The sequence below is a fragment of the Equus asinus genome, chromosome 14, assembly GCF_041296235.1.
Source record: "Equus asinus isolate D_3611 breed Donkey chromosome 14, EquAss-T2T_v2, whole genome shotgun sequence".
NCBI lineage: Eukaryota > Metazoa > Chordata > Mammalia > Perissodactyla > Equidae > Equus > Equus asinus.
This window is the reverse complement of record NC_091803.1, coordinates 42414105-42427377: the sequence shown is the minus strand read 5'-3', so window position 1 is coordinate 42427377 and position 13273 is coordinate 42414105. Positions and strand designations below refer to the sequence as shown.

Below are 13273 nucleotides of genomic sequence, written 5' to 3'. Positions count from 1 at the left end.
ATGTCTTGAAGGCAGGCTTTGAAAAAAGTCACCATCTGTCTTGATGTCTTTAGAAAAAGTAAGCTCATGAAATGACACCCAAGATCACAGGAATGGCCAGAAGCTCCTTCGGTCCTTCCAACTTGGTGCCACTTCTTACAGGCTGAGAAGAGAGCTATTCAGACAGACCAAAACAGATTTTTCTGTAGTGATGACATTCTTGCTGTCTGTAAACAGCCATCTGAAGCCTCGATTGAGAGACTCAGAAAATGTCTTCCTTTGAGGAATTCTTGGTTTAGGAATTAGAGTTTTCTATGCTGTTTAGCCATTGCATTATCACACATCAGTTCTGTTTTTTTTTTTTTTTATCTTACCTACTTTTAAAAAATGGCTCCTATATAGTGGAGGCTTTTATCCCCCCTGATTCTTGAGTAATATTCCTTCATTGTGGAAAGTTAGAGAAAGTATGAAGTAGACAGTATCTGCCACTTGTGACCCCAGCTGCATCCTCCAGCCTTGCTCTCTGCATGGGTGTGACCTCAGCTGTGGGACCCCTGCGTGTTCATTGTTTTATTTTCTGCTTTTCTTCTCCGAACATATTTTAGTGCCCTCGAGTTAGTGAACGTCCTTTGAAACAAAGTTTTAACAGCTGTGTAACACCCTGTCATTTAGGCGTCCTTTACCCGTCTCCTGGTAGAGGCACTTTTGGATTGTGGGTTTCTGGTGTTGTAACTAACACTGTTATAAACATTCTTGCATCATTCTCTGCTCTCATCTCTGATCCCTTTTGTCAGTGGTTTCCTGGAAGTGAGAGTTAACAGCCCGGCCATCTAAACCTTTTAGCAGCCTATCAGTTCTTGAAACTCAGGCACAGAGCCGTCCAAACACTAGCTTTAGACTTCTTTTCATGTCCAGTGACAGGAATTTTGAAAGCTGTTTGCTTTCTTTGTATCAAGGTGAATGTTTTTGCTGGCTTCCAGGGAAATGGCACCTGAGCTAAGAGCTGTCGGTAGAAAGCCATTCCCCTGCCAGCACCACAGGCCTGGAAGCCTGCCTGACAGCCTGCCCTTGCCCGGCAGCACAGCCTCTATCTGACGGGGTCTGCTCCGACACAAGGGGCGCCCCCTGCCTGGAGCACCTCCAGAGAGCAGTGAAGAAATAGGACATCGGCTCCCCCTTTTCTAAAGCCTTATCCGCCCTGGAAGCCCCTCATCCTTCCTGTCAGCCACAACCACTGCTGTCTGTTAAAATCCAGCTCTGAGTTCAGCTTGGAGGCCCTGGGCCCAGCCTGGGGGACCTTGGTTTGCCCGGGGAAGGAGATGGCCGGGTACGGAAGGACACACCCCAACTGTTCTGCATGGCTTTGCAGGGGCTGTGCCAGCCGAAGCACCCTCAGCCTTTCTGAGTTCCCAGGCGAGAGAGCTGCTGCTTATTTGATGCTTTTTGTGGAAAACATCTTGGCTTTAAGGCAGTTGCAACATGAAACATCCTAACATTTCGTGAACATTAACTGCTGACGGCCTCTGACTCAGCAGCCCCACTTTGGGTAATGTAGCTCTTGGTTCCCTCCTGCCTGTGTGGGAGGGTGCACACAGAGGGGCGCGATGAGAGACAGCCCTGCCCTTCCGCAGGAGGACGCTGATTACATGAACAGCGGTCCAGCTCCACAGCCAAATGCCAGGGGGCTGCAAAAGCAGCTGATGCAGGCCGAGCTCTGGGGCGTTAACGTTAGCTGAGCGAAGCAAGGCGCAGAACAGTGTAAGTGACATGCTCCATTTTGTCTAAAGAGGGAGAAGCACTCTCTTGATGTTTGCTTGCAAATGCACAGAGGGACTCTGAAAGGATACCCAAAAACAATTACAGAGTTACTGTGGGGGTAGGGATGAGGACGGGAGAGACTGACCACTTCGACAGTATCCTGTTTTTAAATTTTGAACTAAGCAAATGTGCTATCTATTGAAAAGTAAGTTTTTTAAGTATCAGATTGGGAAAAGGAAGGAACGTGATATTTTCAAGCACTTACTCAGTGTCAGACCGTGAGCTGGACACTGACACGTTATCCCCTGCAGTCCTTCCCGCAGCCTCGGCGGCCGGCAGCAGCGGCGTCTGAGAAGGCGGGGGCCTCAGGGAGTCAGCGACTGAGCGCTGAGCGGGATCTGAAAGCTGCTGCTCGTCTTAATCTCCCACGTCACTTCCAAAATACCAAGGCTGCCCTCTCATTTCAAATTATGCAACATTTTTTCTCCACAAATGTTAAAAAGGAAACTCTGCCTTTAAAATAAGCTTAAAAGAGGTCCCTACCAGCATCATGGGAGGAGGCAGTGGGCTTTGAAACCAAGAGGACCCAAATCTGGCCCCACACTGCCCAGCATGGTGACCACACGCAAGTCTCTGTCTCTCCGTGAGCCTGGGTGTCCTGGTTAGTCCACTGGGGACACAGTTCCTCTTCTGAAGGAATGAGAATGCAGTGAGGTCTGACAAGGACGGTGGCTACCCCAGGGCCAGGCTCAGGGAAGGCAGTGGGACGAGCATCCTTCCCAGCAGGGGCCTGCCCTGCCAGCAGACTCTGCCACTTCTAAGGACATTGTGAAAAGAGTCACCTGTCCCTGAGATTGTTCTCAGAGATTGGGGGCCTGCAGGGTGGGTGGGGGGTTGCCCTTGCAAGTGCATGATCTAAGTGTTAACTAGCGAACCTCACGTTCCTGGTTAGGCTTCACACAGGAGTTGGCCAAAATCTGGACTTCCTCACCATGCCTGGCATCTCCAATGCTCTCAAGACTCCTGGGGGCTAATGAGGGCGCAGACTATGTCTTGTGGACAGGCCTGTCCTACTGCTCGTGGTTCTGTGGCAGAATCTGAGCCCCAGGTCTTGTGTGGCTAGTGGCAGGCTTAGGTTAGCATGGCTCAGGGAGTCCTTTGTCCCTGAAGGGACACTGAGTGAATTACTGCTCCCCAAGGTCTAAGCCTGCTGGAGGAGGTAGGACCAGATTAAAGGTTCTCAACCTGGCTGAGGAGACCCCACTGGGTCCCCTGTGGGAGTACGGGAAGCAGGCTCCCATGGAGGGGAACACAGGCTGCAGGTGTTTGCTGGAGTCCCTGATGGTGTGCCTGCCTTCTGGACACCAGCATCCATGGCCTCATTGGTTCTGAGAACAGGATGGTAGCTGCCTGGACAAGTCCTGAGGGAGGAGCATCCCCTGTTGTAACTCTTCTGTTCAGGTAGACACAGGCTTCAGGCCCCCTGGAGTGTGGCTGGCCTTCCAGAGTCCCCTGGTATGGTCACTTATGTGCACAGAAGCAGCATCTGGATGCTGTAGGGGAGGAAGACAGCTCCTCTATCCTCTCGGTCCTTCTGGCTGGTCTAAGAATGAAATTGACATGAGGCAGAATAGCAGGAGAAAATCAAGCAAAGCTTTATAACATATATACATGGAAGGAACTCAGGAAAACTGAGCAACTCGCCAGAATGGCCAAAGCTGCAACCTCAAATATCATCTTCCACTAAAAACAAAGGATGATGTTGGGGGTAGTGGTTTGGGGCTTCAGATGAAGGGGGCAATTTACATAGAGATGGAAATGAAAATTTTGTTAACAAGTGTTTTCTGGGCCATCTACAGACAATGTGACCCGAGAGACAAAACTTTGATAAAAACAGGCTTGTTGGTGCCTTTCTATCACAGCTATTTTACATTATACTATACTTATCTTATGGTGTTAGGTCCTTCCTGGAATAGGCCTTCTATCTTAAATTCTTTTAGGCAGTTAGTGGAAAGGTCAAAGTTCCTTTCAGAATCATTTGTTCTTAAAATAATCAAGCCAGGAGCCCGCCCAGTGGAGTAGTGGTTAAGTTCACATGCTCTGCTTTGGTGGTCCTGGGTTCATGGGTTCAGATCCTGGGTGTGGACCTGCACACTGCTCATCAAGCCACACTGTGGTGGCATCCCTCATGCAGAAGACAGGAAGATGGGCACAGATGTTAGCTCAGGGACAATCTTCCTCAAGCAAAGAGAGGGAGTTTGGCAACAGATGTTAGCTCAGGGCCGATCTTCCTCACAAGAAAAATAAAGCCAAAGAGATGCATTTTGGGGTGGCCAGTTCTGATCCCCCATTGTCCTGCCTTTGAAATTTGAAGAAGTTTCACAGCCCAGAAGCTGAGTTGGTAGATTGTTCCATCTCGCTAAACATGTCTCTTAGTCCTGATAATAGATCAGTCCAGTTAAATTCATTTCAGGAGGCAGTGATGCAAGTGAGCTCCCAAAGCTAGGCCTACATTGTATAAGCAAGCAGTCAGCTATTTAATAAGAAGCTCTTCTATGGAACAAAAAGAAAAACAAGATTAATGATTGGAGTAAATTATAAACCAGTTTCTCAGTCCAGGGGCGCAGCCAGTCAAGAAGATGTTTAAATGTCAGGGTCAAAGCATCTTTTGTAGGTATTCAGATATCTTTGTTCCTCAAAATCTGTTTGGCCACATCTGAGTCTATTTTTTTTCCCCAAATATGACATTCCAGTCAAAGCTTTGGTAAACACCAATGTTTCCAGTTGGGTCCTGTTATAAGAACAGATTCTTATTGAACTTATGCAGGTAACTATGTTGCCATGAAAATAAGAATATTCACTCACTCAGAATTTCCAAACTCTGAAGGGATCAGGTAAGGAGAAAAAGATAAATGTTTCGATTCTGCTTACAAAAGTATAATTTATCAAATTACTATAAGTTATAGTTAGCATAAGAGAAAAAGATTTCCTTAAATCTGAAAAAACAAAACGTTTGAAAGATCAGCAATATTTCAAATGAAAAGTCATAAAAATTATATCATCCTCATCAGTTTATTCAGTCCCAAATAATCAGCTCTTGGTCTTGATCTTTTGTTAGCGGTTTCGTGAAGTCATCAGTTTCTCTGTTAGAGTTCTGTAATTTTTACCCAGTTCAGTTATATGACCTAAAATTTATCAGAAACCTGTATTCTGGAGTGTCAGAGTCCTTTCCATGAATCTCTGAAGATGAAACATATTTGCAAAAGCAGAGTAAAAAATTAACTCTGTAAATGACAAAAGACTTAAAATGGCAATTGACAAAGAAACTTGTTTATTCCTGACATATAACACTTTAATAAACTAGAATTATGACTGATAACCAGGGCAGATTGGAATTTTAGGAATGTTGTATAATTTTTAAAACACTTATTACAATGGAATACTACTCAGCTGCAAAACAGAACAAAATCATTCCATTTGCAATAACATGGATGGACCTTGAGAGAATTATGTTAAGTGAAATAAGCCAGCAAGAGAAAGATAATCTGTGTATGACTCCACTCATATGAGGAATTTAAAACACTTATATCAGTAACGCTTACCAACATAATATTATAGGCCCTAATGAGACAATGCTTAGTTATCCATTTAACTATAGTGACAAAGATTTTTAGGTGAATGCAGAGAATTAAATAGCTGTAAGAAAAACCTTAGCACCTGTGACTAAAGATCTGATAAAAACAATACAGGGAATTAATTTTAATAAAACGTAAAATCCCTACCCTTCTGGTGGACTACTCAAAGGGAAAGCCTTTCATAATCTCTTTACCAAGAGCAGACTAAAAGTTCAAGAAAATTATCCTTTTAAGAGAGGGGAAAAAAACAGATTCTGATTTTGCACTAGCTTTCTTTTGATATTAAAACTCATTTACTTAATTAGATTTATTCCAGTCTTAGCCAATTTGACCATGTACAGAACTCTTCTCAGAGTTCTTTTTTACAAACCTTTTACAACTTTTTTAACCAAAACATACATCTTACTTTCCTTGTTTCCCTTATTAATTTTTAGTAGCTTTAATCATATATATTAATTTCTAACCCTTAATTTTTGGGTAAAAACTAAGCAATTATAAACAAAAAAATTTTTTTCATTAGCATTCGCTGGCTTGGCAAATTTATAAATACTTTTTATAATTTCTAGAAACATGTTACTTCATAATACAATCTTGTAATAAAACACAAGACACGTTTACTAATAGACAAAACACCTTTTAGTTTCTCTCTAATAGGAAGCCAAAAGTAGATAAACTTATATTTAGTAATTAATGTAATATTTTATCTTATTTGAAAATGATCTAGATATTCAGTGAATTTTTTACCATTTAATTTCACCCAGCAAAACTTAAAAGTTTCAAGTTACCAGAGAGATTTTGGAAGCTCTTTTAAGTATACATCATAAACTATAATTATTGCTGAAAGTTTATGAACTCTTATCTCACATCTAAATTATTTGCTCCCAACAGTTATGTCTAGATTATCCAGGAAAACTTCATGAGACATTAGACAAAATTAGCTATCATTTTAAGCGATTTTCCTGACAGATTTGTAACAGGGAGCATATTTGTAACATGAGCATATTTGAAAAGTAAACCCAGGCTCTGTGTCTGCATCATATCCAATGCTGATAAGTCTGAGGACATGCCTATTTTAATCAAACTAAGAAACTTAAGCTCTTGTTTACCAAAGATTATTTCATATCATGTTAACAAAGACCGGTTGCTTCCAGTTCCCCAAAGAACTGAATTGCAGTCTGAGTGTCGAAAGAGGTTGACCCATCCTTCCAGAAGCGTTTTTCCAATTGCTTCTTTATATCAGGGAAATTTTTTAACTTAAAAGGTGAATCAAAAGATTTTTATGTTCTAAAACTTCAGGACGGTGCGTCACACCTTTAAAAGTCTGCACAAAGCATTTAATAAAGGCCCCTTTCTAAGCGCACAATTTAACCCTAGACCACTTGACCCTGGTGGGGGCTTGTATTACTGTTTTCATTAGCACCTGATAACAGCCTCTAGTTTTATCCCATGGGATGAGGGCTCAGGCAACCTGTTGACTTCCCTTTAGTGCATTTAATTAGCATTGTCTGAAGGGCAAGTTTATATGCTGGCTTACAGTCAGGCAGGGGAAATGTTCCCCAGTGAGACACAACGTCTGTCCCCACGATACAACCTGTAATACAGTCAGGCAGAAAGATGCAGTCATTTCACATAAAGCCCATAAATATGTCAATTTTCCTACAAAGTTTTATCTGAATGAATCAACTCTTAGACCTCTAATCATAGCTTCCTTTAGGACTTTATCAGTTGGTCTCGGTCTTAGAATGTTGGATGGGGAAGCATTCCCACCACACATTTTGAAAACAGACTCAGGCAAGCTTGATATAACCTCTTTCTATAAAATTATTCAAACATTCCAACCTTTGTAATTTTATCAACACTTATACTTTGACATTTTCTCAATTGTAACCTGAGTCAGGGTCTTAAGGCCAGTCGACTGTTTTTTGGGGTTTTTTGGTATTTCTTTTTTAATTTGGCCTTTTCATCGGTACCAATAAAACAATTATGAGAGCTCCAAAAAAATTTTTTTTAACTTAAAAGTTTTGCCAATTTAAATGATCCATCATCTGGTCACGTTGACAAGTAGGATCTTAATAGCGACTCATACCAATAAGCCTTTTGCAGCTTTACCATGGACATAAGGGGCGTCCCCAAAAGAGAGTGTGAAAGAAGCAGCCCTCACAAGATCTGGAAAGTTCTCTCCCAAAAATAGTCTATGAAAGCAAAGGCCTGCATTGCACAGGCAGTACAAGCAATGACGGTTGAGATGACAAAGGCCCCTTATGAAAGCAACTGGGACCCTTATGACAAACTCCCCTGAGAGCTGACACAGCTGGACAGCTGGACAAAGAGAGTGTGTCTCAGAACCCCAGTCTATCCAACTGGCTACCAAGATGCACACCAGGATGTGCATCCGGACAACAGAGACCTAAAGGTCACAAAGCCAATCTCTCAAGACATAGAACAGGACAAAAGAAGAAAACCTCGTCTTATATGCACATTAACAGCTTAGCTAAGCTTCGGGTCTCTTGGAGCCAAACTAGTACTGAATTGGGAGGTGCTGCAGGGTTGGGGACTGTGTGTTTGTTTTACAGAGTACCTCCTTTCGGGGACATTTTCTTGACGTTGACCTGTCATTTTCCGCATTCTGTGACCAACATATCCTATCACAGCAGTCTTCTTGAGGTGGTGAGCACCCTAATGGCTCTGTACTGCTCAACCCAAGTCCACCAAATTTGCAGCCTTTTGCCCAGCCAGTTAAGTTTTATCCTATCCTCGTCGCCAAACTAAGGGGAGGAAGATCATTCCTCTACCCTCTAGGTCCTTCTGGCTGGTCTGAGAATTAAATTGACATGAGACAGAAGAACAGGAGAAAATCAAAGTTTGATAACACGTATACATGGGAGAAACCCAAGAAAACTGAGTAACTTGCTAAAATGGTCAAAGCTGCCACCTTAAATACCATCTTCAGCTAAAGACAAAGGAGGATGTTGGGGGTAGTGGTTTGGGGCTCAAACGGGTTGGGGGGCAATTTACATGGAGGTGGAAATGCAAATGTTTTATAAGCAAATGTTTGCTGGGAGATCTATAGACAGTGGGGGCCCAAAAGAGATCTTTGGATAAAATCGCCCTTGCTAGATGCCTTCCTGTCCACCACCCCTAGAATTCCCTGTGGTGACAGCTCCATCCTGGGACAGGCCTTCTGTCTTAAGTTCTTTTGGGCAGTTAGAGGCAAGGTCACAGTTTCTTTCGGAGTCTTTTGTTCTTAAAAATAGTCAAGGCAAAGAAATACATCTTGGGATGGCCAATTCTGATCCCCCACAACCCTCTTCACATCAGCTCAGTGACAGTGCGGGCGGGGGGCAGGGGAGGGGGGGTGAGGGTTCTCCTGAGCCCCTGTGTCTGCATGGCAAGCTCTCTGCCTCCTGTTGCACCTGTGGCCCTGGCCTGGTAGGGTTTCCATATTAATGGGCCTTTGCACTGAGCTCTGGCCTCTCCTGTGGGCCTGGCAGGCACACCCTAACAGGACTGTGATCCGTGTTTCATGCCTTCACCCTTCCTGCCCTGTATCTTCTCTCAGGAAGCAGGTTTGATTTTGGAGCTTGCGGGAGGCTGAGCTTGCCAGATCTGGAATCAAGAAACCTTTGGTGCATATGCAAATCCGGTGTTTGCAATGTCTGGTTCTCTGATGCCTCGTTATTCTAGAGGGTGGTCCCCTCCCTACCTCAGTGTTTCTGCCTCTCCTGACCTCACTCCCAGTCTGATCTGAAAGCCCCGGGCAGCCCCAGGAAGGAGCCTGTGCGCTTTGAGTCACAAAGGAGGAGGCTGGAGAGAAAGGATGGTCCGAGGTTGGTGGTGTCTGTGGTGCAGACGCTCCTGCCAGCTTTGCTGCTCTCTGGAAACAAGCAGAGCTGAGAAAGGACCCGGAGAGCCGGCCCGGCCGGGCTGGGGAGGTCCCGCCTTCCTGGGCGTGAGTTGATTCTCCGGACTGGCTTTGTTAAGTGTCAGCGAGTTGCACAGCAGCGGAGAAGACACATCTGATGAAGGAATGCATTTTCGCAGAGCTCAGAGGGCCCCTTGGATTCCACAGACAGCTCCCCACCGCAGCCCTAGCAGGACCATGGGAGGAGAGTCACGTCCAGTTAGGCATCTGTTGGGTGCACCTCTGCCCCGACACGTGACGTCACCTCCAGGGCAGGGCAGGCGTGGCAGCTGTAAACCCTCCCTTTGTGCCTCAGAGGTCGCCCTCTCCGGGCAATGGCCCTGTCCTTATAGCTTCCGCTTTTGCATTCTCATCCCCCATCCATTCTCCAGAAAGACCCTGTTGAAGGTACGTCTGATTGAGGGGAGCCTGGCCTGCGGCTTCCTTCCGGTGGCTCATAAAACCCCCAGCCCTGCTTGCTCCCTCCCCAGCAGCTTCTCGGCCAGGCCCACTGAGCTGCCCTCTCAGATAGCCAGTCATGTGGCTTGTCCCCTCACTTCCTCCAGGTCTCTGCTCAGAGGCCCCTCCCTTGTCACTCTGGGTCCCTTCCCCCTGCTGTTTGCAGACAGCCTTACAGAGTTGTTTGTTTACCGTCAGCCCCGCCCCCACGGCAGCTGGGAAGGCCGCCCTTGCCTTGATTGTTTGCCACTGTGTCTCCAGCTTCTAGAACCGTGCCTGGCGGGGAGGAGGTGCCCTCCGTGGTTTGTTGGGTTCACGCAGGAGTACTGACTCCCCTCCCGAGTCGGGAGTGCCCGGGGAGTGCCGGGTCCCTGATAGCTGGCCGCTTTTTGTGGAGAGTGTGATAGTTTGCTTCTCCTTTGTTCTGTTCTCTGTGGTGGATTTCACCTACCACGCCATTCCTAACAGAAAGCCGACTGGTTTTAATCATATGAATTATGAGGACTGGTTTCACGTCTACTTGCCCAGGTAGCAGCTGCTGGCCCTGAAGCTCAGGGCCCTCCGAGAGACCACAGCCCTTGACAGCAGGAGACTGTGAGGCCCCCGCAGGCTTCTGAGTCGGCGCCAGGGAGGGACATTGCCCGAAAGTGGCTCCAAGTTCATGCCTCCTAATGTGCGTCCTGCACCCCGAGTCCCGTGGGCCCTGGCAGCGGTCCCTCCTGAACGCAAGGACTTCCCCTCCACCTGGGGGCCGTCTGTTGGGGGTGGGTGACTCTTACAAATGAGACAGTAGTAATTGCAGTGGCAGGTAATCCTTTCAGAGGACGTCAGATTTTCCTACAGAATCCCTAGGAGAAAAATTCATTTTCTCAGCAGTTACTTTCGTTTTCTTATAAACTAAGTGGTTTTTTCAATTTTATGAGGAAAATATAGGAAATTTCATGAGAAGACCCAGGACTTTCCTGCAGCGCTTGGGATCTTGGGACGTTCCCCCGAGAGCAGTGGGGCTGGGGCTGCCTCACAGGCTGGGGGCCCACCGTCTTGGGACCCCCCAGCAGCACGGCCGGGTCCTCCCAGGCACAGGCCCTTACAGAAGCCTTGCCCCCGGCCCCAGGAGACACACCGTGCGAAACACTGAAAACTGGGAAGCCGAAGTAGGTGCTGGTGCTGGCCCGGCAGCTGCTTCCCGGGGGGCCTCACCTGGATGCCATCACCTCAGTGGCCAGTCCCTGCGGCGCTGTGGGCAGGGTCCCCCGTTGCCCCATCTTACAGGAGGGAAGTTGCGGCAGCACACCCCCAGCTGGTGGTGGAACCAGGGTCTCAACCAGGCCCCCGCCTCAGACACCAGCCGCGTGGGGCAGTTTAAATCTAGATGAATCAGAATGAAACTCGGGTCATGTCAGCACTAGCCACACAGCCCATGTGGCCAGCGGCTTCTGTCACCTCAGAGACAGACGTGTCCGTGGTCACAGGTCCAAGGGCGGTGCTGCAGTAGACTGCCTGCCCCACCACACTCTCCTGTGACTTGGAGAAGTTTGGGCACAGTTCAAACAAATTGATGGCAGAGAGAATGCTGTCGCCTGCTGTGCTTGCTTGCTTTGTATCATAAGCCTCAGATCTTCACAAGAACATCGTGATTTCTTTCCTAGGTGTAATTACATGTTCCAAGCTAAATTGCAGGTCAAGAGAAGGTGATAAACCCTTTCTTAGTGATGACTGTGCTTGTCTTTCCTCTCCTGGAAGCTAAGAAAAAGGGGGCTGAGAAATCCTCCCACCCAGTCAACTCGCGAGGTCCTCCTTTCTCCAGCAACCTCGGCTCAGGGCAGAAACGAGGTGGCCCCTACATCTGCTTCGTGTCTTTGCAGGGTGGGAATGACCATGAGATCTTCACAGACCCGAGGACCGTGGGCTACACGGTGACAGCGCCCGAGGACACGCGCAGGATCTGTGAGGAGCTCTTCTCCTGACGGTCCCTTCCCGGGGCAGCGGGGGAGGCCCGGCCAACAAGCCTGACAGGGTCATTCGGTGGCCAAAGCCAGGACCACCCTCTCCCCCCCGCATCCCGCTGCCCCCGGCCCACCCCAGGCTCTCGGCGTTCAGTCCAGTCCTCACACCGGGCTGAACAGCCATGTTGTCACTCGCCACTCAGCAGGGAATCACCCTCCACCCCCACTGCCAGAACAGCCCCAGGGAGCGGGCAGGACTAGTCAGGAATGGCTCAAAGGAATACCTCGGTGAAGGAACTTGTCCCCCACCCTGCATCTCACACCCCCGATACTGCAATCACAGGACACATGGTTTTCTGGGAAACTTCCCCAGCATTCTAGAATGATGCAGAAAGGACGAAGGTGCCTGGACCCTCCCTCTTCAAGGGTCTTGTGAAAAATGTAACAGGTGGTAATGTTTGGACTTCCCGCTTCAATGCGAGAGGGGATTTGGTGATGGGACTTGACAGCGATCGAGCCCCGGGACAGAAGCTCAGAAACCCCTCCTGGAAAGTGCCAGCTGGGGGGGCTTGATGGCGGCGCTGTGGTCGTGGTCGTGGGGCGGGTTGAGAGCGAAGTGACTGCGTGCACTCTGTTCTCCCACCTGCTTCCTGTTTGTGACACACAGACCTCAGCGGGGCCTGTGGCTGGACTGCTGGCCAAGCGCCAGCCGACCCCAAGGAGCTTGTGCCTTGGCTGGCCTCGGAAGCAGGTAGCTCTGCATTCACCACCCTGAAAAGCCCCTGCTGGTTCTGTAACCGTGGAGATGGGGAAACAGCCAACAGCCGTCTCAAGCACTGGCACACAGCCCTCCCCGGATTCCAGCTCTGCGCCCAGGTCCCGAGACACGAGGTTCGGTATGACGCTTCACCAAAAGACCCTTCCCCATCTGGGGCTGGACGGGGCTCCCCGAGGCCGCCTTCGCCTCTGGTTTCTCAGGGATCGTGTAAGAGCCCAGATGATTAACAGAATGGGAGCTGCTCCGTTTCTCTGCGGCTCTTTAATAACTGAGCGTGCCCACCCAGGCCTGGACCTGAGGGCTGGGGGCGGCTGTGGTTGGGCCGGCCACCCGCAAGTTCCTTGCGAAACTGGAAGGCAGCTCCAGGCCCTTGTCGAGAACATGCTGGAAGATCTTTCCAAGGAAATGTCACTTTTCAGCATCTGGAAATGTCAGGACCCACAGACCCTCCATAGACCGGTGCTGGGGCCGGCTTCCATCCACAGCGTGGCCTCTGCTGGGGGCCAGCTGGCCTGACCCCTGGCCCAGGGAGCCTGTGCTCTGTACCCTCGCCCCCGCCCCCAACCCCACCGGGCACTTTGGTCACAGAGGAACCTGGCTCCCTCCAAACCTGGCCCTGGGCTGTTCTGAGCTGGGGGCCAGGTTGGGTGCAGTCCGCCCCTCGCCCGCCCATTCACCACACACAGGATGGTCGTTTCTCCCTGGTCCCTAGGACACGCCATCCGGTGGCTTCTTTCCTTGTTGAATTTTGCAAATGGTACTGTAATGATCTTTCAAAGTGAAAAGTATCAAATTAAAGTGATTTTATTGTTTCCTA

The 13273-nt window shown here is 48.3% G+C and overlaps 1 protein-coding gene across 2 annotated transcripts in view; it reads left to right on the top strand.

The window, feature by feature from the left end:
- Positions 1-13273, top strand: part of PMM2 (phosphomannomutase 2) — a 24660-nt gene extending 11387 nt beyond the window's left edge. Inside the window, exon 8 of one of the 2 annotated variants that reach the window (XM_014849950.3) lies at positions 11598-13273. In XM_014849950.3, coding sequence (XP_014705436.2) covers positions 11598-11699 — 102 coding nt within the window. In that variant the 3' untranslated portion in view covers positions 11700-13273. Of the gene's footprint in view, positions 1-2048; positions 5112-11597 lie in introns of those variants that run through there. The other variant, XM_044747670.2, reaches the window with a different exon arrangement.